This window comes from Etheostoma spectabile, chromosome 5 (genome assembly GCF_008692095.1).
Source record: "Etheostoma spectabile isolate EspeVRDwgs_2016 chromosome 5, UIUC_Espe_1.0, whole genome shotgun sequence".
Taxonomy (NCBI): domain Eukaryota; kingdom Metazoa; phylum Chordata; class Actinopteri; order Perciformes; family Percidae; genus Etheostoma; species Etheostoma spectabile.
This window is the reverse complement of record NC_045737.1, coordinates 31674366-31702043: the sequence shown is the minus strand read 5'-3', so window position 1 is coordinate 31702043 and position 27678 is coordinate 31674366. Positions and strand designations below refer to the sequence as shown.

The 27678-nt window shown below is 42.0% G+C and overlaps 1 protein-coding gene across 3 annotated transcripts in view; it reads right to left on the bottom strand.

Moving 5' to 3' along the window:
• Positions 1-461: 461 nt before the first annotated feature.
• The window catches only part of fbxl17 (F-box and leucine-rich repeat protein 17), a 235529-nt gene continuing 208312 nt past the window's right edge, over positions 462-27678 (bottom strand). Inside the window, exons 10-12 of one of the 3 annotated variants that reach the window (XM_032516861.1) lie at positions 26469-26611; positions 7537-7698; positions 462-521 (exon numbers count right to left, since the gene is read on the bottom strand). In XM_032516861.1, the coding sequence (XP_032372752.1) occupies positions 7561-7698; positions 26469-26611 (281 nt within the window). In that variant the 3' untranslated portion in view covers positions 462-521; positions 7537-7560. Of the gene's footprint in view, positions 522-2515; positions 2528-5484; positions 7699-26468; positions 26612-27678 lie in introns of those variants that run through there. The other 2 variants (XR_004332166.1, XM_032516860.1) reach the window with 2 other exon arrangements.

Below are 27678 nucleotides of genomic sequence, written 5' to 3'. Positions count from 1 at the left end.
GTAACACAGGAGAATAGGGTGCCTCGTATGGCTTGTTAATTCAACACCTCAGTCATTCAGAGCAGCATTTGTACAGCTGCTCTTTTAAAAGGGAGTTCAAACTATATACTCCTACACATGCACACACATATGCAGTGACAACACACACACACACACACACACACACACACACACACACACACACACACACACACACGATCATAGTCCCTGCTCTGACATCACTCCACACCACTGGTTTCTGCCCAACCTTCAGCCCCTACCTTGGGAAATCACCCAGAGCCTGTCCAGCCACCAGGGCGTGAAATACACACCCCTGGAAAGCAACCGAGGCGGGTGGAGAGACTGGGCGGGCGGAGTGGTGAGAGGCCAAGAGGTGGAGAGTAGCAAGTGTGAGATTTGGAGATGGAAAATGAGGGGCGAATTCAGCAAGGGAAATGCAAAGAGGAATGTGTGTGGATATATGTGTGTATGTGTGTGTGTGTGTGTGTGTGTGTGTGTGTGTGTGTGTGTGTGTGTGTGTGCTGAGGGAGGTGTTGATTGGAGGGTTTGGGCGGCAAAAGATGGATTTTAAGAAAATGGACACTAGGTTTCAGAAGGAGGAGGGGAGAAAAGGAGAGGCTGCTTTGAAAGTAGGTCTGGGGGTGCACTCTCGGCCTTGAGACTGGAGCTCCGTCACGCCTCAGGTCTCTGCGAGCCACTTGGGCCTGGTGCTCCAGAGGGGAGTCTGCCCAACCTTTGTTACAGCTGAGGAGTGGGGAGTGACAAGGCATACCGGCATGTCTGACATGTCAGAGCAGTTGGCTGGGAGACCCTGAAATCTGGCCGTGTCTGACGCTGGCCATCTGTAGCTTTAGAACAGGGCTGGACTGTTTTAATTGATGAAAACTGCCCCAGGGAGGATGTGAGATCGTGCTTGAAGGGGAAAACAAAGAGCGGTCGCTGAATCAGGCGTTGATTAAATGTGCGCCGAGTTATTTCAGCGAGCAAACAAGACCAGCGTATCCTTGGAGGAACCCTAATGGTAGCTAAATCAAAGTGAGACTTTTTTTCAGCTGAAAGACAAATAGAAAGATGCATGATCAGATTTGAGCTTTGCTCAAGTCCTCAGTTGGATGTATTCATCCTTATCCCAATCTAAAAAAAAAAAAAGCTCCCTTTAATGTCACCCAGCGAAGGGAAGTGATGAAATGGAGCAATTATGTATCCATTTGTGCTATTCAGGTGAAACCAGGTGTAAAATTTCCAATCTGTGCACCTGCTGTATCTTTAATTCATTGTGCTTTCTCACCAGTGTTGCCTGTTAGATGGTAATATCCAGAATATGGACAAACTATTACATGCAATAAATCTATTTTGCATTATCTTATTGCTTCCAGGGGGAGGATTGTTTTCCCTGTGTAGGTTTACCCCAGCAATTGTAATAGCGAAGATATGACATCCAAACACAAACAAATCTTATAGAAGAAGAGTTTTGCTGTAATAAGAGGAAGAACGCATTCCAATAAAACAAAATTGTCCTTCATCAAGAAGGAACATCCTTAATTTGATACCCAGACATTTAGGAATATGAGAAAGAAAACAGTGGAGAATTCTCGTCCTGAATGGGGAGAATTGCATTCTTTTGTGAAAACAGATAGCCAAGTCATCTCCCGTCGGGCTGCAGATTAATTTTCATTTTCCAAACAGTTTGTGCATATAAATATTCATGAACCACCTTGAAAAGCGATGGGCGGCTTTATAAGGCGGTCAGCGGAGGAACCAACAAACCCCCCCTCCCTTCTCTGCAGCTGTGCTGATGGGGGGGGGGGGGGTTAGTTCATGATGAAAGACTCTCACTATCCACGACCTTTCCAGTCTAAAACAAAGATTTGCACAATTAACTACTTTTAAATGTCATCCAACTGCCAAATCTGCATATCAACGCCAAGCCTTGCATAGAAATTAGGATGTTTGTAGAGGAATCATTTTTCTCCCTTTTTCCCCCCATCCCAATTCCACTAAATAGGGTTTCTTTCTCATTTTAGCCAGGAAGGAAATGTAAATGTCAACATATCTTGTGTGGCGATCCTTCTGTTGCTAATTAACCTTTGCCGTTCAGAAGCTAGACTGAGCTCTGCCTAAACACCGCAATTAACTCCAGCTTGAAAGACAGAGAGACAACATCTACATGAAGCCGTGGAACGGAATCACAGTCAGTTCATTATCCTCGCCGAAACACATTCTCCAGAGTCCGCACACCTCACTTTTTTGAGAGTACTCATTGGTTGATGTTTTCCCCAGGCAGCAGGAATGAGCCTATTGGGAGGATGTCAATATTCGGTGGATTAACAAATCTCATTTCTTTTTTATCTTCTTGAGGTTGGACAGGAAAGTTGGTTTAGTTGTAGCCCCTGGTGAGAGGCAAAACATTATAGAGGAATTCATACCCATAAATCTTCATACATCAAGCTGACGACTGCCTGGGTCTAACGTGTTCTAGTTCAATTTCCAGATGCAGTGACTGGGAGGAAAATGTGTCCGTCTTTGACTGTCCAAAACAAGTAAATCAGCCAGTGTAATTCAAACACTCCTCTGGAGTTCTGTGTGGGTCTCGGTGGGGCCTAAACTGCCCAGGCTCCTCTGGAGTCATAAATAGCAACGCCGAGCTCGCTCCCGCTGCTCAAAGGCAGAGTCAGTTACAAAGTCAACCCATTAACATCCTCACTATTCAACGCTTCGCTCTTTCCCAACACAGGTCAATAGGCAGGCAGAATACCACAGGCAGCTAGGCAAAATACCTCCTCAGGGTGAATGTGATCATATGATGATGGACAGGAAATATTTTTCTTTTTATATGTTGATAAATATTGAAGCTATTGGCGCACTCAGGCCAGATGGAGACAAATGATTGACACGGTTTCCAAGAGACAGGAAGAATCTGGGTTTGCTGAGGGCAGAGGTGAAGCAGAGGGATGTGCCAGAGTAAAGTTGATTCAGTGTAGGATGAACAGGATGAACAGGATGAAGGGAAGCTTTGGCAGAGTAGACCCTCCACAGTCAGTGAATGGGAGCAAGTCAGAAAGAGAAGTAGAATCTCAAGGAAAGTCAGCTCTGAAAGCAAAGATGACCGACCAATGTTGCACCAAAATAACAGTACTTGAAGACAAGACATGACTTGTCCAAGGAATGGAGTGATGTTCCCAAACCAGAAATAGGGGCTGCGCTGTACCAGATGGCTGCTATAGATACCATCAAACCTCATCGTGGCCACCACCATTTACTATATCAACAGGTTACTGCATGCAGTGTTTGCTCACACGCATCTATGTCTTGTTCTAATGCATTACAACCCCAAAGGCTCCGACATACTTTGCTTTTCACAACTCCTAAGGATGGTGGCTGCCACGTTCCTAAAACACAGCCTTCATCATGACCAAATGCCTGTATCAACTCTTGGGAGGAAGTTCAAAGGAGGCCCTACCTTTTCATTACAGGACATCCGTCAATGTCATCTATGATTAGGTCTTGAAAAAATACTAATTTCTTGGGAAGACTAGACTAACGTCCTTGCAGGTCCGACATGACAAATGTCCTGCATGGTCAGCGTCAATTCGTATCAGCACCTCATAAAAAATGTAATGACCACATGAATATTTACCAGGTTTAATTACTACTCTCTATTGCAATTCTGCAGCACCCCGCTCACATTTTCCTTTCTAGAGGGCAGTCACTCTTACAAGTGCTGGACAACGCCTCCTTCCACCTTGATGAATATTGCAGAAGTCTGAGGAGCGAGCCATCGTTGGAATCCACCTCAATCAGCAGGAGAATCGATGGCATGGACTCACATTTGCAAAGGCTCTAATTGGCAGCAGTATAATTCAACAAGCTGCATAATTTACCCACGGGAGAAATGGGAGTGGAGTGCAGGAAGACAACCTCATTTGTAGCAGAGATATTAAAAAAAAAAAAAAACCTGTCCTTCTGAAATCAGAAGGCCTTCAACAGATTGCAGAGGAGACCAAGGCAAAAAGGCAAAGGCCAAAATATTAATGGCTTTGCTTGTCAGGGCCAATGAAGTAAAAGCTATTCAACAAGGGTTTTCTTGCTGGAGAAGTAACATTGATAAAGTCACTAAAGGTCTTTTGACCCACACTGGCAATACCTGAGCCACTTCTCTCTCCCTTTGTTATGCTGACGTACAGTACATTATTAGATGAACAGAAAGCCAAAAAAAAAAAAGAAATCAAACAATGTAAATCCTATTACACCTGAGAATTCAGTGAATGTGAGATCAGAAGTCAGTGCAGAGAGGAAGAGGGAAGGGCGGCCAGCACCATTTGTTGCATGGATACCCCTTTTTTTCTTTTCCTGCCTGGTATCTGCCCTGTCACTTTCTAATGAAGGCAAAATGCAAATGACTGAAAAAGAGAATCTTAAAAGAACTGATCCAATTTTCATATTTTTCTCGTGCAAACACAATATTTTTTTTTAGTCCTTCAGCTCCTTCACAAAATCTTAAGTGATACAGAACTTTACTTCCGTTTTTTAATCACAATCTGCTCAGTTTCAAGCAGCTGTAATGTTTGTATCTCCCTGTTGTGAGTGTCAAACCGTTAAAAGGGGGTGGACACAATATGATGAACACCTGTGAAATCTATTGTCATTCCAACAGCCCATTACTGCAACAAATTCTACCTTGGGAGGATTATAATATAAGACAGTTCTTACGAGGTATTGGGATGAATACATCTTAAACAAAATCACAAACTGCAGCCTTAAAACACACCATCATATTCAAACAACATATTTTTGATGCAAAAACTTTACAATTAGAAGCTCAAATAGGCAGTAATTGTTGTAGGGAGACAATAACTGGGTTGGTGTGTCCCCTCCTTGCACGTCTGCAATGGAAAAGTAGAACATGTAAGATTACAAATTATAACTACATATTCTCAATTATCTCTACAAGTAAAATGTTTTTAGTTATAGATGTATGTACATGTTTATCTGTGCTTGCTCCATGTATTCATGCGTCTGACTGGTTAGAAAATAAAACTTGCTAATACCAGACATTAAAATGAACATGAAAGAGACACTATTGTAAGACAGGGGACATATTGAGTGACAGCTTTTTAGCTCTTTGAGCTCTTTGCTGTCTTGCTGGGCATCAAGCTGATGAAATGAATAGAAAATACATGGTCAATGCATGGAAAACATCTTTATTTCTACCATTACAGAGGCTTTGGTAAGTCATACTTGCACATTCCAAGGCCTTTTGTTGTGATGGAAATCATGCTGGTGTCCTTATTTGCATTTTACCTGAGCATACAGATGCAATCTGGGTTGAATTGAAATTTCACCACCGTTAAAGTCACTGTAGTTTTTGTGATGAAATACAATTGATGTAATAACAAAACTGGACAAAACATGCAATAAATGTTCACGTCTGAATATCCTGCATCCGGCCTCACTTCCACACGTACAAAAGGAAAAGAGGAAAAAAAAGCTTGAAGTAGTGTTTTATTCATCGTCATGTTAATCCAGTCATTTACGGTTACCTTAACAAATCAGGGAATCAAGTGTATCAACATCTAGCAGAGAAGAAAGTGCATATGGGGATTACAAAAGAACAGAAACTCAACAGAGACAGGCCGAGAGAGAGACTGTCCTTCAGTTAAAGTCTACAAACTCTGAAAAGGGTAAAATGAAGGTGTTTTTTTTTTAAATTGTCTGAAACCTCTATATGCTGTAGAAAGTGTACAGTTCTACTCGAACCCTAAGCTCAGTAAGCTATTGATCATGTCTGCGTGACAGTGTGTGGAGGCTGAGCCAAGAGCTAATTCACACCATAGAAAAATACCCTGGTTATTTCATTTTTAACTGTACACTACTGAGTTTCTATAGAATAGATAACAAAAAAAAAAAAAAAAAAATCAACTCTCTCCAACCAACTTCCACTGGCCCTGGTTATAAGCCAGGCCGGTTTTCTCTCTACATCCTACCCCACTATAAGATAACTCCCTCATTGCATTGCTACATAGTTCATGTTACAAGTATATGCTCAAAACCAATAATAGGCTAGGTAAATCCCACACAGTAGTTATTTATATGTACAGTATATATAATAATGGGAAAATGGTATCCGAAAAACTACGATAAACATTTCTTCAGTAAATTCTGGGTCCGTTTCAGTTCGCTAATTGGATGGCAATTACCTACTAACCACTTAAGGCAACGTTTCCTCTTACCTGTCATCGCGGTGGTTGTGGTTAATAGTCTGACAACATGACCCAGAAATTTTAAGTAAAGGCAACTTCTATTTCAAGCCCTTCTTTCTGGACTGACTCGAGGTGAGGCTCAGTTAACCCCAAATTTAAGCACGGCATCAAAAAAACAGCGTTGTTCCCACGTCACACAGAGGCTGATTAATCATCTGGAGATAATATCTCTGTAGCTGGGAAAAAAAGTATGGAGAGGATCTCAATGAAAAACATGCAGCTTTTGAGGAATAGTCAATGCTGTTTTCAAGCCGTGAATTTCCCAGGGCTTTGACTCTTTCTTCTGTACCTCGGTAATGTGCACGTTAAGTCACAGCGAGGAGCTCCGTCCTTCAAATGGAGCCTCGTCAAACGTCTCAAAACGTGTCCACCAACGCCTGTAACACTGTACTGAACATCCACGAAGGAAAGGAAAGTCATCTAATCGGACAAAATAAACATCACAAATTTTGTCAAAATGCCTCATTTTGGGGGTCTGAAGTTCTGTCAGTTCAGTTGTCTTCCGCTCTGAAGTAGTGGGAGGCCGCTTCCTGATGTCCAAGTCTCTGCTGGGGCTTGTGCGATCTCGCTGCAGCAGTTGGGTTCAGTTTGAGGGGACTTAACACAGGACGCAAATGTAGAGAGTGCCATGGGTGCAGTGCTCAGGGACACTGGCTCCGGTTCGGGGTGACAAACCTTTTTTTTATCTATACTCGTTAAAATAATTGTTGTCTAACCATCCCTGAATGTCTCTGATTTAATGATCAGTGAACTGGATTTTTTTCCCGTGCATCGTCTCCTCATGCATCTTTACCTTTCACTCCACCCAGAGTGATAACTGACAATTCAAAAAGGTATGAGGCTTAATACTCTATGACACTATGAACTGAGTAACACTCACTTAAAGTAGATATCAAATAACACTAATTGGTGCACTGTTTAGCACCAAAACAAGCTAGTCACTCAAGGTTCTGGTGGTTCACCATATTGTTGGATGGAATCTGGCTTAGTGACAATGAAGATGAGGACAATTCAGTCAATGATTGGTAGACGTATGATGTCTCGCTTAACTTTAAAATACCAAGAGGCCCGTCATTTACTTACTTTAAATTATTAAAATGACAGATTGGCTTCAGATGAAACAGTTGATGAACTACACCTTAGTCTGTGAGTGTGTAGCTCCATGTTCACATGCATGTTTGAACAGTGGATGAGAGGCAAACATGACTGAGCTGCAAATATTGTGTATGTATGTCTGTACACAAAAAGGGCCTCTATGTAGCTAAGTGTGTTTGTCTGTGTGTGTGTGATCCAGCAGTAGCTACGAAGTGTTCGATGTGTTGGGGCTCCAGCCCATCTGATAAGCTCTCTCCAGGGTTCTCTTGCAATCCTGCATCACCGTGCTGAAAACAATGTGAGGGTACTGCACCACCAGCCTCTCCACGGTCTCCTCGTTCACCTGCAAAACACACACACACACCATGTGGATCAGATTCACCTCAATTACAAACTTAAGAATTCTTTATTACTACTATTATAATTTTTGAACATTAGGTTACGTGGGCACATCAAGGTCCACTTACTCACTCACACATCAGCAGTGTCATAGAGTTGTGGATGTTTGAACTTCTCATTATTCTAAGCCTTTGCAGGATGAATAGAGGAAAGTTTAAATATCAACACTTGATGACTAAGAAAACTCACTCAGCTGATGAAGACCAAGTATGTGCTTCTTGAGTAGGGATTTTTTTTTTTTGGTCAACTGCTCTTTCCAACGTCAAGAATTAACTGTCAAGCACAAATCAGTGTGTTTCTTTTTCTCATGTTTTATCTCTTTTGTTTCTTATGTTTGGCCCATTTAATTACAGTATAACCAGTTTTGAGTCTTTAACAAGTCAGGTGCCCATATGTACCTTCAAAAAGATTTTCTTGCTGTAACCATTCCATTCATACCTCCATTATGAACCACAAGGCTGCTTCATAATGGCTCCAGTAAGTGGAATCTTTTAAAGATACTGTTGCTTTATTACAGAATTTGATCAATTAGGTCCTATGTTAACACACTGAGCATATCATGAGTCAACCAATCATTGTGAGTCATTCACTCAGTATCAGCTAATTTTTTTAAGGAGTACACAATCAGCTTAAAACCAAATAAATGTAAGATAAATATTGCTATAGGTCTAATAAAAAGATTTTTAAATGAACCTAATTCAATCTGTTGACCATCTCTGCAGTCGGGATTATCTTAATAGATAATCAAGAAAACACAGATTGAACTGTTAGGGCCCTATCAAAATGGCAGCGCACTAGACTAAGAAAAGGCAATTTCTTCAGAGTATACATTGTATGCACGCATCCGCAAACAACTGGACTATGGCAATTGGTTTAGCACCAGAGGACAGCTGAGCTCACAAGGCTAATGAGACCGTCATGCTCCCAGAGGACTAGGGAGACAAGCAGCTAATAGCCACTCCTGCACGTCTTTGCCAGTCTAACAATCTGTCAGACCATCACTGAGAACCAACAGTGAAAAAAAAAAGCTTGAGAATCTGACAAAGAGCAGAGGCAGAGTAACCCTGGAGACCTTGAGGGGTTAACCGCAACCCACCCAGAACCAACCCCCCGCCCACCCGCGAGCATGACACTTTCCAGGGGAAATGATGTATAAACACTCACACACATGTTGCGCACACAGTCATCCGTTGTTGCCAAAGCAGTGATAAAGTGTTTCGCAGTTTTCCCCGAGCTCATTGCCCGAGAGCCCTATGGGTTTCTGGGTTTTCTGGAAGAAAAGTCCGGCCGGGAAAGAGTAGCCGGTAGTATGATCTGCTTTGGTTGTCAGTTTCCGTCTAATTCCTTCTTTTTCTTCATTAAACACAATTCCTTTAAGCGGTGGGTATCAGCGATGCCCTGTCAAGTAGAAACATTGAGAAAACAAATGGACAGAATGAGAGCGAAATGTGTAAGAGTGTGCCTGAGTGGACAGCCCACCGATGCGTCTCAGGTCACAGGAGGAAGATGGAAACTGCACGGCACAAGTGAAAAACAAAACAGCAGCCTTCCTTTTGATTGCAAAAGAAATACACAGCAAGCTGGAGTCGGGGAGCTTTACGCCAACACACAGAGGCTTCAGGATGCTGTTGATGCAGCTACATATATATACACAGTATAGATATACAGTATATATATATTTGTTTTTATCACTTTTTTGTTTTATTCTGATCAGATGACGCGAGTAAAGTCTAAGAAAAAGCCAAAAATGTTCCTGCCTCAGTTCTCTCTCCAGTCAGTGTTAAGGATAAATACAACAGGGCCTGGGAGAAGGCTTTTACATTTGAAACAATAGCTGCTGAAAGGTGCATTAAATTGGCGGGTAAGAGTGGAAATGAGAAAATTCAACCCTTTCCATGCTGTGATCAATGATTCATTAGCAAGGCTGATGCATTAATATAACAGTGTTTCAGGATTTTGCCATGTATTAAATTGGGCTCGAAACTCGACTAATGACATGAGATTTCGACAAGCTGCCGTAACTTAAAGGTGAAAAAAATTGTTTTTTTGTCAAATCTTCTGCTTCTTGGTGGTTTAGAGAGGCTGAGAGGGTTATTTTTCGGGATGTAAATTCTGTTTTGTTTTTTACATTTGATGCACATGGTTTTTTATACTCATCCTTAGTAAAAAATGAAATGATTAACAGCGGTTTATGGATTAATGCTTTCTCTTTTTTTTCCTCTTCCGGGATTTGACCCGAGTTTCTGACTAAAATACTGTGTTGAATCATGAATCGAGAGCTTTTCATTGACTGTCTGTTCCGTCGACTCTTAGATCTTTTTCAACTAATTTTGCAACCGGCTCCAATATGTGATTGGTAGCTTTTGGTCTATATGTCAGAGACGTTTTATTAAATGGATAGTTTCTGTGTCGTTGGAGGTTCCGCTGGATGTCCCTCATTTTAAGCCTGATGTTTCTCACCTGCCTATTTCTTTATGTTGGTATTCTAAACTCCAGTCGATTCGGAAAACATCCTCCGAGCTCGAACCGACAGCCAAATTATATTCATCTTAAATTAACACTTAATAGGCATTTTAATTCCAGAGCTCACCTCCCTACCATGTCCCACCTCTCCCAAGTCTATTTTGCAGAGGCACCATGCCTGCGTCCAGTGCTTAGCATCGCCCAAGACGACTGTGATTGGTGTAAAGAAATGCCAAAAAACCAGAGCACGTTTTTCTCCTATCCCAGAATGCCGTGAGGACTGGCCAGACCTTTCCTTTCCGCAGAGGTGTGGTGATCTGGTCTGGCAATGTAAGACTAGCTTTTACCTGGATTTTTAAAATTTATTTTTGGGGGACATTCAATTGGGGGACTTGTTTATTTTATTTTTTATTTTATATTTACATCTTGTATTAGCATATTAAAATGTTGTGCTTCGGGGGCCCCAGGGCCTTTTTCATTTAATATCAACTGCTGTCGTGGCCTCGCCCTTTGGGTCTCGGAGACCCTTGTTTATTTTTATGCGATTTTACGTATGTTCCACCACAATCCCGCCTCGTTCATCGGGTCCCAGGGTGTGCAGGACGGGTCTCGGGACTCCAGAGAACCAGGTGAGGGTAGTGGGATACTTGTTGGAGTGCAGGACAGGTCTCGGGACCCCAGAGGACCAGATGAGGGTAGTGGGGTACTTGTTGGAGTGCAGGACGGGTCTCGGGACCCCGGAGGACCAGATGAGGGTAGTGGGATACTTGTTGGAGTGCAGGACTGGTCTCGGGACCCGGAGGACCAGCTGAGGGCAGCGGGATACTGGTTGGAGTGCAGGACGGGTCTCGGGACCCCGGAGGACGAGATGAGGGTAGTGGGGTACTTGTTGGAGTGCAGGACAGGTATCGGGACCCCAGAGGACCAGATGAGGGTAGTGGGGTACTTGTTGGAGTGCAGGACGGGTCTCGGGACCCCGGAGGACCAGATGAGGGTAGTGGGATACTTGTTGGAGTGCAGGACTGGTCTCGGGACCCCGGAGGACCAGCTGAGGGCAGCGGGATACTTGTTGGAGTGCAGGACGGGTCTCGGGACCCCGGAGGACGAGATGAGGGTAGTGGGGTACTTGTTGGAGTGCAGGACAGGTATCGGGACCCCGGAGGACCAGCTGAGGGCAGTGGGATACTTGTTGGAGTGCAGGACGGGTCTCGGGACCCCGTAGGACCAGATGAGGGTAGTGGGGTACTTGTTGGAGTGCAGGACAGGTATCGGTACCCCGGAGGACCAGCTGAGGGCAGTGGGATACTTGTTGGAGTGCAGGACGGGTCTCGGGACCCCGTAGGACCAGATGAGGGTAGTGGGATACGCATTTGAGTGCAGGACGGATCTCTGGGACCCCGGAGGACGAGGCCACGATAGCAGAAAAACACAATTGAATACAGGAGGGTCTCTGGGACATGAAGGACAACACAAAGGTTAAGTAGTGGTAGTGGTAAGATGACAGGAAATGAGGGAAGTGAATAGCCAGATTTTAACCGGGGATCATGCAGTTCATGGTCAGCGTCTTAAGCTCTAACCCCCGGGGTCTTTCCAGACAAACACCTGTAGTTTGCCTACAAAGATGGCCACGTGTTGCTTTCTCCAGGACCAAAGCATGGGCAGAAGGGCTGCTTAACCAAGGCCTCCAAATGCTGCTACTGAGTTTAGTTTGTTGTGACATATAGCTGAGCCTCATTAGCAGCTAAAATGACAAACCCCTGATTGCCTTCATAACATATTATAGTATATTCTTGAAAAGAGAATGAAATATCCCCCAGCTCGTTAATCAGGGCTTAATTACAATTAAAACGGATCTAAAGAATAGACCTGTCAATGTGATGGGAGGCCATAACATTCATTAATGCTAATTTACTGCAGCTCCACTTGCTGAGCAAACAAGGCTCGCACAAAATGACTCCCAATCAAAGAGCTGAATCATTTCCTAATTGCTGGTTGCGGCAACACTAAATGTTTGAGTTCCAACAAGATCCATTTGATCAAAACCATGACAAGAATAACTATTTTACTGACCTTGTTGATAATACTGTTTGTGCAGTAAAAACATTGCAAAACATTTTAACATAATTTTCTTTTCTTTTTTTTTAATGTAATTATTGTCACATGCAACAGGCTTCAAATGAGTGGAATTCAAATCTTGTTATGGCGGAGGCAAAAGCCAATCAAGCTTAAATAAAAAATGATTTTACCATTATCAAATCCAAGCCTGTATGCATTTTAAATGGTTCTAAAACACCACAGAAACTCCATGATTGATTAATTGCCATCGTAGAATGACATATGCCTGCGCTCATTTTTTTAAATATTTATCGCTGGTGGACAGAAAATCAGTTGACAGATGCATTTATACATCACAGCGTCCATTAACTCTCCTCCACTGCGTTACTGTAAATCTCTTCAGGGCTAAAAACAACTGCCTTCTTTATAAGAAAACCCTCTCCAAGCAAGTTCCCAGAGTTCACAGCTACAATCCTTCCAGAACAAGGCTCTGTGCCCTGTGCGTGGCTCTGTGGTATGTTGAACGAGATGTGATGACATCACCACACCTGCTTGGTATTTGCGGCTCCGAGCTGATGTTAGACACGACCAAATGCTGTGGGTAACCGGCTGGCAGAGTATAGGGTAGTCGTCTGGTTGCAGCGGCTGTGCCAGTGACTTCTTGAAAAGCGGTGATTCAGCAGTTTCTTGCTAGAGTGTTATTTTGTTTCTGGGCAAAACTGTGCTTAAAGACATTTTGTTGCTAGGCAACATAGGCTTAAACATGCTACAGGAAAACTCTGGGTCCTCTGGTGTCAGGAATGGTGCTTTAGAAATCCAGCTCAGGCAGGGAGGGTTTTTTTTACCCCGTGGAGTCCTCCTCCAGTGTACTGTACTGTACTGTACAACCCCTCTCCCAACCTGCTGCCAAGTCTGTCGGAGAGCCATATGATAGAGCATATCACTACTCACTGATGATTCTAATCTTTGAGAAGCATCTGGGAGTGCAGCCACTGCTATCTGGAGCGAGGCCTATACTTATGATATTTTCCCCCATTTTAACATCAAAGACGCAGCCCTGTAGATCTAAGTGCGGAGTAATGCGTGGTGACGGGTAATGCGCTGTTGTCAGGGTTTACGAGAGGGCGAGAGAGAGAGAGAGAGAGATGAGGGGAAAACAAAAAGATGCATGTCTGATATGCTGCTCAGCAAAAAGCACCTTTTATTCAAACATGCTGTGCGGTAAACATGAACAGTTTACAGGGTTGTGCGTGTGTGAGGGCTGAAGGTAAGTGTTGGCGAGTTCCAGAGCTGACCTCTGCTCTTTGTTGGGAGTGCTCTTATGTGCTCTCTTTCTTAAAAGTGAGCTCTTTTTTTAAGTCTGATCCTCTGATGCAAATGGACTTTCTCACTGAGTAAGATACACATTTACCGCAAGCGCTGGGACCTTCCCCTAGTAAGCAGCGCCGTAAAAAAACGTCGTAAAGATGACTAATGCAGCGGTTCACATTCTCAGTGGGGAAAAGAAGAACAGGGTCGTAAATCGATAAGCAGATACACAAACACGAAGATGCATATCATATTAGACTGGCATAGTGAGAACACCCTCTGAGTGCTTCAAGCAATCAAGGGAGGGAAATGGAATAAAGAGAGAGGGGGAGAGTTAAAAACATTGCCTTTCGCTCCATCTGAATATATCAAACCCACTGAGGGCTGTATTGTACTGTACAACGACTGCGAAAAAAAGCAACAAAACTTTGACTTTTGATATTGAACTATTTAGAACTGAATTTAAATGAATACGGAAAACGGAAAATGACCCTATTTCTTTTTATTTCCTCTGTGTTTTTATTAAATTGAGCACAAGTCTGCAGGGTTCTTTTTGTCTTTCTACTTTTCTTTGGCCATGTGGCAGTCATTGCTAGTCCCAGGCCCATAAAGAGAGACAAATACCCCCATTCCCTGTCTACTTCCATGTAGAGAGTGTATCAGTCAACCAGTAACTACATTTGGGGTAAATGTTTAAAAAGCCTGTTTAGGCAGCAGAAGAATGCAGTGCATCAGATGCTTAGTAAAAGGCAGCTTAAACAAGTCTGGATTTAAACAGGCCAGATTTATAGGCTTCCTTAAACTGCTTAGAGGAAAAGCCCCAGTGGTAAAGTTTCTAAACGAGTGACTGGACAACTGAAAGATAGCTCTCCGTCTAGGATAAGAGGTAGAAAGAAGTAGGGGAAAGAGGAATGAATAGAAAAAAAAGAAAAAGAAAGCAGAGGATTTCAGGAGTGTAAGGACAGAAAAGAGATCGCCACAAACTTATTCTGAAGGATTCACTATTTCTAAATGAACTATCGATGCATTGGCTTGGAAGCTTAAGGAATAGACTGCTCTTAACCGAGAAAAGCCTGAGCTCAAACATTTTGATTTTGTCTCAGAAAGCCAAGCAACCCTCACACAAGATCTGCAGTGCATGGCTCTGAATGTACTTTTAGAAACCAGGTCAGGCACCGCTTGCTACAACAGAGGTCTGGTCCCGCTCACACACTCATCCCTGCACAATATCACAAAGCAGCACAACTGGAAAGCAGGGTGTCAGTGCATACACTCTCTCTCTCTCTCTCTCTCTCTCTTCACACACACACACACACACACACACAACACACACACACACACACACACACACACACACACACACCACACACACACACACACACACACACACACACACACACACACACACACACACACACACACAACACACACACACACACACACACACAGGAATGGAGGCTCAACTGTACAGGGTCAGAAAAAGAGGTTCTGGAGGCCAGGTTTGTAAACCCCCACACTCCATCACGCGTGACAAAGGTAACTTAAGGAATGTGGACAAGGCTCAGCCCAATCCCGCTTTTTACGCCCGGCCTTCTCATCTCTGCAGACTGGAGGAAAACATTCCATAACTCAAGAGGCTTCTCACAATTTATTTGTTTGTCTCGGTTAAACACTATCACAGCTACATCTATCTGGTAGAACTAAAATAAAGCTAATTAACCTGATAAGCCAGTTTCATTTGATGTTCTGGTAGCAATCACACTTATAGTATTCCTTTTCTTTTGCATTTAATACTTCTAAGTAAGGGCTATAAGGTTACAACATGCCACACCATAGCATGAAATGCTTTATTGATCTGGAGTAAAGAAAAACTGTGACCAGAATACGGGTGCAACCACAAAGAACCTTTGTCTTACAAATAAGGTACAGTAGGTTATATGGCATTATCATTCAATAGGTTTATTCATCTTTTCACTAAATACGTCATACACATACTATCATCCGGTGAAATAAATGATACGCTGCTCTAAGACGGTAATCACATATCCACTAGTTCCTAGTTACCAATTGGCCAAATCAGTCCGGATCAAAATGAGGTTCAGTGATCGAGTCCAGGTAGGGTCCCATTCTATTGCAAAAGATCTTAGGGGGGTGGGTCAATATGTCGAACACCCGGGTAGATCCCTGTGGTCTCTCTATTAGCTCTGATCACAGAAGATTTGGTTTGTGAAGCTGAAAAGATGAAAATGAAGATAAAAAGTAAAGTGGTCTGTTCGAGTAGACCCCATTTTGGATCTTCTTCTGAATGACTGTCCTTTAGTCCCTTGCAGATGTTTTCCTTATGAATAATACATTTCTTTTAATATTAATTTAAGCAATTTGGGTCCAGGCGGGTTTTCCCCGGTATGTTTCGGATTGGGTCCACAGTTTTGGACCAATGCAGACCTCTACTCTCTGCTCTTTTACCACACACAGTGAATCCAGTGAATAGATAACAAATTTGGAGTAAAAATAAATCTAACTTTCCAAGAAATAACCCTTGAGCAGCACTCAACTTTGAATGCACAGTATTTAAATTGATGGCATTGGTAATACAAACACAAAGAGAAATAGAAAGAGCACAGGGGGAAAAAAAAGGGACAAAGGTGTTGAGACAGAGCGACGAACACAGAGAGACAACCAGAGACAGAGATGGTGAGCTCATGTCCCAGTCGAGGTCATATATTGGTGTCGGGGGGGAGGGGAGGCAAACAAGATAATAAGAGACCTGTTGAATGCCCTGTAAACTCGGACCACTTCGCCCTCTTCAAATGCCAAAAAGCACAATGTAGTAAGGTGGACACACACACACACAGACACACTATAGGGACACATTCCAGAGCGGCTTACCAGAGGTCAGATACAAGCAGAATTCCTTAAAGATAATCATAGCAGAGCTACTTTGCTTTATGTTTTTGCTTCGCATGACTCCCTTGTTCTTCGACATAAATAAAGAATGAGGACAGCTTGACCCTATCCTCTGAAAGAACACCATGATATAAAATTCATAGTGACTCTTTAGAGGAGAGCTTGGATTGGATTTGTAAAATGGTCAGTTAGGGCTGGGCAATATAGCGATATATACATATACAAACAATTCAAAAATGCCTTTGGTATATATTTTTCTATATTGTTTCTACTGCAATGTTAAAAAAAAAACAGTGGCCAAACTGCATTACGGTCATATTTACGTCATTCGGACGAAGCTATATTTATTTTGCACTGAAGTTCTTAATAAAATTAGTAACAGTATTTAATTCACAGAGTATACACACAGGCTTCGCCATGTGGTTTTATCACATAGACAATTTATTTATTGAATTACCAGAAAACCTTTATTGTAATAGATATTGTTATGGAGAGAAAATGACCATATTTAACCATATCGCCGAGCACTAGTCAGCGTTACACATAACGCAGTGAGCAACGCTCAGTGACCTCATCTGCAAGCCTTACGTGTGGACACCACCTAGGAGTGATTATTCTGAATTATGTGTTAATTCCGAATAATCAAATGAGAAACCTGCAATTAACGGCAAGCTCTTCTGTATTTGAAAGCTCAACAAAAGACCATTGGTATAGAGATTTCAGCCTTTGTTCTTTTCACTGTCAGTACAAGCACAAATCTTGACAGCCCAATGATGAGGTTTTTTTTTTTTTTTTTTGCTCTTGGGTGAAAACAGTTTTTCCCTCAAATGTTCACTAAGCAGCCACAGGTCATAGGGACACTATTTCTGGCAACACATTTTTCCTCTGCAAAAGCTCTTTACACCCATTGGCTACCCTGTTTCCAATCAATTATAACGCTTGACATCAATCAGCGGCTTAATCAATACCTCCCAAAAATTTCCCAAGCTTATCTGGATGTATCAAATTAGTACAGGCACAACATTTAGTAAGGGGGCTTCATTGTCATTAGCATTAAATAGCTAATTCATCACCAGTATAGTCAGACACGCAATGGCAGGCTGAAAACGCCCAATGAAAATTGCCCAAAATCATATCAGGATTGGCAAGTCTGAGTATCCAGGCCACACTGAGTCGTGTCTACTGTCTGTCCATGACTCCATGAGATTATGTTGACCTCCATTGTGATGAGTAAACAGCACTGGATGCGGGAGAAAGAGGAGGAGGAGGAGGAGGAGAAAAAAGGGTGGGGAGGAGGCTTTAAGACAAGACAGAGGGGCAACTTGAATTAATTAAGTGAATGAACAAAATATGTGAGCAGCATCCAAAATTCAAACAACCTTGGCTGTCCTTGCTTAGAGGAGGGTAAGGGAGGGAGAAACAGAGAGGTAAAAAGAGGGAAAGGGGGTAAAAATAAAGGGAGGACAAGATGGAACGAAGCGCTATGTGAGTGTACGTGAACCAGGCGAGGTCAGGTTTACATGTGTGTGTCTGGTAGATTTTTTTTTTTTTGAAGGGCAATTCTGTGATTCCCTTCAGATACTCAGTGAACTCCGTCGATGTGTCCCTTTATTTCGCCCTCTCTTCTTCACTGTCCCTAGCTTGTGCCCTTTAGAAACAAGATGAAGGGATGATCAGTAGGCGGCTTCAGTTAAGACCGCCAATCAATACAGCTCTTCTGTGTGGGATGAGAGTCCAAGATTACACTGAAAATCACAAACAGCAAATGACTCTTTCAAACTACTTTCTCGACTTTGAACATTCAAGTCCGACCAAAGCCTGGAAAATAAGGAACCAGAGAACCTGCCTGGCGTGCACTCGATGCTGCCCATTCAGTATTTTTCTTCTAATTCCCCTTCGCTTTACCAGCCTTTAAACGAAGAATCCCTGCCGTTCACAATAACATCAAAGAAAGTTTTGCTGAACTCCAAACTCTCATTTCCTAAATGAGAGTTAAAATGCCTCCTAACTCTTCACTATACTTCATCTTTGTTTTCCTCACTCCAAACCTCCGGGCCCTGAACAATTAGGCCCTTGTTTATGTCTGCAAATTGCTGTGCCGTGCCTATCTGTGTATAGTCCCCGGCAGCTGGATGCACCAGTGGAACGACTATATTGATTTGGATGTCTGTTCTTTTAACAAGGTCTGTCTGGTTGCTCTATCCGGGGGGTTCAGCAGTGCTCATACCTGTTCCCTAAACGCTGCTCCCCCCCCCCCCCCAGTTCAGGTAATGGGAGCACACCTCAAAACTGCTTACACAAAACACTTGTTGGGGGTCATTTGTAAAGTCATTAGCCAGCATTCATTCCATTGTGTCCTTTTATCTAATTTTCCTTTTATTTTCTGTCATTCGTTTTTCCACGTTCTTTCCCCCCTCAAGAACACCCCTCATTTTACTTTCTCTCCCCTCATCTCCTCCATTACTATGATAAGTCTCGCTCTCTCCACCAGCTTTCCCTGAAGGGGCCAGTAGCAGTCAGTGTCATTATTTTCTTAGTCCAGCTTGGTGCTGACAGTGTGAGTTTACTTCCCTCTCTGTTTCACAACCTGGACTGCCCATTTGTTTTCACTTTAATGAAGTAGTGGAAAAGAAGCAAAAGTGGGGAAGGAGGAGAAGGAATGGACAGGAGGAGATGAGATGGGAGGACAAAAGAGGTTCATGTGAACAAGCTGTAAAAATGTTTCAAAAGAAAACATTCCAATAAGGCTGAATAATTTCAAGTAATACATCAACAGAGAATATTAAATGTTGATAGCGGCCAGGAGGACCCATTAAAGAAAACAGCAACTTAACGCATATAGGAGACATATGAAAACAGTGTCAAGATAAGGAACACAACTCGTTACACTGTGGTGTGTTTTGGCACAAATCAAAACAGCTGGATCCCTGTCCCTGTGTCTGGACACTTGTTTTAACTTTGGGGTTTGCCAAAAAAAGCTATACATGTTACAGCATTAGCATTTGGTGAAGTTGTGTGAGTTTAACATGTTTATGTGTGTTTGTATTTCAGCGTCTCAGTGTCTGCCCAGAATATTGTTACTACTCCGCCATAATTTTAGTTGTTATTACATCAGTGCACTGAATTTCACTACTCGTAAACTTGGCCTGGATTAATACATAGTGTTCCATTGTGTTTGTGAGAGTGTAGAAAGATAAATTCCTTCCCACAGAGAGGATCTAACATTTAACAGAAAACTCTGGGGAGGCGGGCCTTGTAGGGACATACAGTACACACCAACATATGCGGCAATGCCATAGATCCGTTTTTCAGAAGATTAAGGCACTTTTTCCTTGAGTCTTTCAGCTAATACTTCATTTGTGAATTGATTTGATTATTTTTGGGTGAGTCTGGATCAATCGCATTCCTTTCCCCTCTTCAGAACAGGGTAGTTTGGCCCTAAGGGCAGAGGGGTGTAATCATTTGAGGCAGACGGAGAACGCCATTTGCCTAGGCCTGGAGGGGTTCTGATTTCAATGCTCTATTATAAGCTGTGTTAACAGCAAATAACATACATTCTTCCCAGAGAACACACACTGTTACACACAGACACGTCGTATTTGAGCATGTATTAACACACTGAGACACAAAGGAAATCCTTCAGACAGACAGGAAAGAAAAAAGTGAGTGGGACGAACGCACACATTCCTTAATGTAACAAACGTATGTCAACCAGCTACTGAAAGAGCCTATATAATAACATTTCTGACAAATAGACTTCACTCAGATCTGTGCTTGTGCTAGGTCTGTGTTTGTACAGAGTTTAAAGAAAATCTCAAATTCCAAAATGGCAGTCAAAGTCCACATAGCAGTGGACACAAAATTCGGGCTGCTTGGCATTAAAATGTATACAGTACGGAAGCACGATTGTGTAAACTGTGACGAAGGAAATCAATCTCTCACACTGCTCCACATGAGGAGAGCCAGATGGATCCTGTTAACAGTTCTGAAATGAATTCTACACGTTCTAAGTCCTGCGACATTCAGGGAAGCTGTTACATTAAAATTCCTAGCGTTTTGACAATTCCAAACAAATTTACACAGGCCGAGCAGGCAGAAAGCTGACTGGGTTGTCCGCACTGTGTATCAAGGTTATCACAAGACTGTATTTGTCTAAGACTGACGGGACCCAGTCTGAAACCTAACTCCACATCACTTAGAGCTGGAGGAAGCTTTGTGGGGGGAGAAGGAAAAAAGTGAGGGAGGGAGAGAAGAAGAAATTGAGAGAAACTCAAAGCATGATTTATTTTAAATAGCCAAAAGGAGGCTGCAGAGGTTACCTGAACATCTGTAAGGCAGACAGGCTTAGACTGGCCCTGAGGCTGATAAGGCTATGAATGGCTGAAGAGGTGTGTTCTTTACGGTGACATTTTTACTAGCCAGTTTGTTCTACCTGCGTGCTATTTGTACTAAATTCCTGCAGCATACACATCCTGAACTGAAACGAAGCAAAGTCCATGTAAGGGAAATATTAACTTTGGAATATTTGTAATATGTCCAAAACACTGTCAACACAACTCTTACGAGAAAAAAACTATCTGCCAAAGCACAAGCAAGTAAATATTGAGACGGGTCCTCAAGTGTGTAAATCCTGCGACTGAGCTAAACAAATGAAGGCTGTTAAGGGTCACGCTAAGAGTGTTCGAAAAATTTAAGAAAATACCATCCAAACCTAGAGAACGCATTCTAAAGTAAAGTGGTTTTGCCTGAAATATATCCCTGTTCTTGTCTTATGTTTGCTAATAGAATGTATTCTTTAATACAGGTGTTGAACAACTTAAAGGGTAACTACCTTTTTTTCAACATGGACGCTATTTTAATATTTTATGTAAAGCACTTTGAATTGCCCTGCATGTTGCTGAAATGTGCTGTACAAATAAAGCTGCCTTGCCTCGCCTTATTTTCCTATGTTTTTGTGTCTAGGTGGCTGATGCGAACAACAGTCTTTGAAATTGGTCCAGTACCTAGACTGTATATTTATTAATTAATATCAACGGTCTATGATCCAGTATTAGGCAGTCGGCAGCGGCAAAACAAGCTATGTTGATGGGGCCATTGTCCAGCTTGTATTTACCTTAAAAAAACTGCTTGTTTTGCCCCTGACAGGCCCAGATTAATATTCTAAGTGTCTAAAAATATTATGGAAAGGATTTCTTAGGAGGTCAACCTTTCTGTTAAAGAGTAAGATCCTTTTTTCAAACATAAAAACATCCACGAATTTGCGTTCGCTAAACCCACCAGACTCCATGTAAAAAAACAATAATTTTAGCACTGCAAAGTACACTTTGCATTCAAAAAAGTCAACAGAAATTAAATATACCACAAAAAGCCGTTTGCGTTGTCTTGCCACTTTTCCAACCATCACAACTCTAGTTTTAGTTCAAATAAACACAGTTTACCGATTTACATGTGAAAATATGTTGGCTCTAAACACGGTAAAAGTATTGTTTTTTTAAATGGAGTCTGGTGGGTTTAGCGCTGGCAGCTTCAGAGCTGTTTCTGGTTAAACAGAAAGGTCTCAAAGAGGTTTTAAAGGTCTATCTCTGAAGGGATCCTTTCCATAATGTTGTCAGACACTTACAATATTAATCTGAGCCTGTCAATGGCAAAAGCACTTTTGTGAAGGTAAATGCAAGCTGGACAATTGCCCTATTCACTTACATTGAAGCTTTTTCGCTGCTCCCGACTGCAGCAATACATAGGATAATAGGGTCCAGGTTGTAAAAAACTGCAGTTACCCTTTAATTACTGCTGACCTTATGTGCTGGTCATTCACGCTATCAACACTAGGCTGAGGAAAAAAGACACAAAGAGATTCACAGAGAAAGCTATGCCTTGCATCTTATTTTAAACAATGAAGAATTTAATAAAATGAGGCATGAGGAAAAAAATTCAAATGGAATTGTCAACATAAAGAAGAGATGCTGTGGCTGAGAGAAATTTAAAGTTAAGTAATTTGCACAAGACTTTCATTATGTGGGAACCTAGTGGAATTGAGAGTTATCCCCCAGCTTCTGCGTTTTCCCAGAACTGCATTAAGTGCCGAGATGAGATTAGTTTGCCCTGGGATTGAATTGGACATGCCTCCGGATTTTAGTGCTGTGATACACAAATAAAGCATGATCACATTGCTAGAGGCCGAAATGTCAAATGCAAACCAGAAGAAAATCACGACCACACTGAATGCGCTGCCTATATTAAAAACAATTTTCCAAAGTACTTTAAAATATTGATTTGCTTCATTTCAAAGACACAGCATGAAACACAGATTACAACTGCTTTGAAACCTATCAAATTGTTCACCAAGCCGTGGCCGCAGCACTTAAAATTGGTACAAAGATTACAGTAAAACCATTTTAGTTATTTATTTTTTTACAAAACGTAGTGTGTAATTTGATCAGATTTTGGAAGTCACTTGACATCCTCAAGCAAAGAGAGGAAATTAAGCAGCAGTGTGGCCAAAGGGTTGAGTTCTACAACAGAAAAGTCACACGCTCAAATTGGAAAACAGCCAATAATGGGCCTGTCACAGTGGACCTGATGAAGATATCCAGCCCCTAACTGCGAGTTGTTTTGGAGAGGACTGTACAGCACATTCCTAAATGTACATTTTTGTAATATTCTATGAAGTCATGGCGAAAACTGAAGCACCGATCTTTAGTTGAGGCGACTGGGAAATCTGGAGAGGCTAAAAGGAAAGCTGGAGGTCTGAGGGAAGGAGAGAGTAAGAATAAAAGGTTTGGAGAAGGCAACACATGGTCTGCCTCTCACCTTTTTACCTCTTTAACTTGCTCTGTAGCTCTCATCTTCTCCATGACCTCGGTAATAAGAACCTATTTCTGTTTTTCCAACAATAACTTCAATCAACTCAAAATTCCTGCTAAGATTTTTGATCAACCTGTTACACACTCCTTTCAAACAACCCACAAGAAGAGCTTAAGGTTGCTAACAGCCTTTCTTCTGACTCCATGCCAGTTTTAAACTCCAAATACCAACTTTTGACCCTGAATACCAGCTTTTCCCTTTGTTAGATACAGCAGACTTGAGAACTCTTTTATACATCAGTCTATCCGGCTGCTAAACCAAAATCGGTGTGTTGCCAATTAAGATCTGAATCAATGGATACCATGAAACATGTTTTGCTTTCATGGCGTTTAAAACCTTTGCACTATTTGTGCAATTGTTGCCTAAATCTGTGTGTAACTTTCTTTTTGTTTTTTAGCGAAGCTGCTCGGGAAAGCAAAAATAATTTTAGTGTAAACTGGCAATAAATTTATATTGTATTGTATCGTAACAACAAAGGGTTTTTGTCCCACACAGGCCTGAACAGTCCTCCAGGCTCATTTGCAACGCTAAAGACAATTTTAGGACTGGAAAGACTGAAAAACCAAGAAATGGTTGAAGAGGTCAAGCCTGCTGTGAAGTAATTCTGGGATTCAGAGCTGGTAACGTACCTGACCTTGGAAACGGTCAAACTCTTCTCTCTGCTCGATTCACACTCCATTACAACTTTAATTACACCAATTACAGCTTTATTTAGCTCATGGCATCCCCAAATTGCCCCTTCAGAGCAGAGGGAGAATAATTATTTATCTTTCTATCCTTCAGGCTAAAATATGAGTATAAATATCCCATCTGAAGAAAGAGATGGAAAGATAAATAAAAGCAGGGGGATGGGTGAAGTTATTTATTGGGAGGGCAGGAGCATGAAAGCATAAGGTGGAGAGAAACTCTGAAAATGTGTTATTTCAGTAATAATGTAAGTCGTTCCAGGACAGATTTTTATTAGCATGGCTGTAGATATCGATTGTTGGGTCACTGAGTCAGTGATGCAGGAGGGAACTAAATGAAAATGGAATCTAAGTGATCACCTGCTATGTAATGCAGTTACTCTTTATTACACTTAGATAAATATGATAGATACACATTCACGTCTGCAATAATGTGAATTGAGTACGGCGCTTCATCACTAAGACCTCAGGCACGGGGTCACTGACAGACGCTCATATGTTTTAATTTCATTACAGCATAAATAGATATATGTGATACACTGATGGTCTTGTTGCGGTTAACGATCTCCAGGCAAGCATTTTTATCAGAAAAATCTATAGGGTCAGTTTTGAGGCCACCCAACGCAGATATCACAGATTTTATAATGTAGAAATAAAAATGATGAGTTCCCAACCTGGTGAAAGGCCTTCCCTATAAGTCAAAATCTCTCCTCCCTCTTTATCTTCTCTGCCAACTTCTACTTGCACTTTTAACTGCACAGCAGGGGCTTTTAAATGCGTTTAGGCCGAAACCCAAATGTAAAATTTAGCCTCAATTTGAAAACGAGAGGCTCATTAAAACATACTGTTACGCTCACCATATGCAGGCCCACCAGCATTGGCCTGTGTTGTGTACCACGCTACATTACAAGCCTACAGGCTAAATGTTCTGGGTTAAGGCAGCTGTTCACTTTCCCTTTCTTGTGTGCCCTCATCCCACTCATGTCAGACTGAATGATCTCACACTAAGTGGTTGCATCTGTGTGGTAGGAGCTCCACTGAACCAATTGGAAAGATGAAGAGGTGGAGTTGTTACCATGGCACTACAAGTAAATGGGCTTCCATCGGGTTAGTGATTGGATGGGTAAGAGATCAGATGAGAGTTGGAGGGTAACTCTGGAAAGATCGTCCCTCAGACCCAGAGGCAAGTGGGTCTGAGAGGGGTCATTATGTCACTTTACTTCTGTTATCCCCCAACCGGCTGATCTCATGGACATACTAGACACAGTGGCTTAGCTACTTCACACGCTGTGTTTGATAGTGTCTTTATGTTTATGTGTGTGCCCCAGAGTTAAGCAATAGATACATACCATGAGATGACAGAAATGCGTCATTTTCATACCTTTTATACCAAGTTAACAGTCTGCTTAAAGTATCTTGGGCCAATATGGGCATTATTTCACATTATTTAACAGAGCTGCTTTTTGGCAATATTGGATTTAAAAATATTTTGCATATAATTGTATAATTACAATGATATCTATTTTTAATAGTTGCATTAATTACGTTTTCTGATAACAAAAATATGGTATTATTGACAGAGGTGGGTACTAACGAGTTACATTTACTCCGTTACATTTACTTATAAGTTTTTGAAAAGATTGTACTTCTAGGAGTAGTTTTAAATCCCTATACTTTTACTTTTACTTGAGTAGATTAGTGATGAAGAAACTGTACTCTTACTCCGCTACATTAGGCTACAATGAGCTTGTTACTTTTCTTTTTACCTCTTTGGTATTCTACGCGTCATTGTTTTTATCCATCCAAATTGGATGTGACAAGTCTCTCACTTAAGCTATTTTGTAATTAATAGATTCATTTTAAGTTATTATTATTATATTATATATATATATTATTTTATTGATTGGATAAATGTTTTGCCTAAATATGATTATTTTATATTTCTGTCTGTCTAATTGATGCTTGTTGAGAAATAAATCAGACGTTACTCAACAGTTACTCACTACTTGAGTAGTTTTTTCATCAAGTACTTTTTTACTCTTACTCAAGTAATTATTTGGATGACTACTTTTACTTTTACTTGAGTCATATTATTCTGAAGTAACAGTACTTTTACTTGAGTACAATTTTTGGCTACTCTACCCACCTCTGATTATTGACTAGTTCTACACAGGTGTGCAATCAGGCATGCATACACACACCCACAAGAAAAAGAGTGATTAGAACTGTATTAAAGTAGGGCTGCAACTTATGATAATTATTGTTAAATGGACAATTTTTCTTCTTCTTCTGCAAATGCCCCCCAACATGTTTTGCAGTACATATCACATTAAAAAAAATCTCCATCTCTCAGAGTGTGCCACACATATACAGTATAGTGTACTGTCAGGAAACCAGACAGCAGCAGACATAATGGGCTGAGCCTTGTTACCTTGTCACATCTCATGAGGCCCAGGTAGCGGAGGGACTTGCTGCTCTGAGCGATTTGTGTGGCTCCCTGGTCTGTGATGTCCTTACACCAGCCGGCATCCACAGTCTCTATGGTACTGCTGTACTGGCCTATGGCTATCAGAGCTGTGGACACAGGAGGAAGACAGAGGGCGGGATGAGGAGGCAAGTGGCAAAGGAGGGAGGGGGAGAAACAAGAAAAGGTGTTAGTCTGACAACCTTTCTCATGCAAATGTAGCGGCATCGGCCTCCCAAAGAGACACAGAAATTCGAGATGAAACCAGGGCAAGTCACCTGGCCAGCTTTGACACATATCTCCAATGTTTGCACAACACCTTGACAATAGACACACATGCGCACACACACACAGAGGTGATAACACGCTGAAAAAGACACATATGCATACACACAAATCTCACACACGGCCATGTTGGTTCAGACTGCTGCAGGATTCATCCGTTAGAGCGTTGGCATGAGTCACAGCACTGAAAGGCAACAACACCGTGCCAGGGTAAAGTGTGACTCCATGCCAGTGTATGATTTAATTCAGCTGTGTGTGTGTGTGTGTGTGTGAGTGTGTGTGTGCTTAACTGCTGCCAGGGCAAAAATTTTGCCAGGGTAAAAGTAACCACTGAAACAAAATATCTGTCAATGTCTGGGGGTTTTGTTACACCTCTGAGCATGTGTATACGTACACACACACAAACACACAACACACCACACGCACGCACAGCACGCACGCACGCACGCACGCACCACACACACACGACACACCCACAGCACACCACACCACCACACCACACACACCACCACACAACACACACACACACACACCACCACACACACACACCACCACACACACCACCACACACCCACACACACCACACACCACCACACACACACACACACACCAACATTCTTTTTGATACTGCCCTAATTTATTTTCAGTAGAGTACTAATTAAAATGTGCAGCGACAAACAAGACAAGATTAAATCTTTTGTAATCTGTCTCAAATAAAGACACACCCTGTTGCATTAACACAGAAACACACAGAGAGACACAACAATCTTCCTCATCCATCTTAGACTCGTCAATCGCTGGGCAGATGGAGGAGACCCGTGCTCCAGCAGTCGATTGATAGTGCTGCTCGGTGATCGATTGGCAGGGCCTAGGCTTTGTTCTCCGCTCTCTC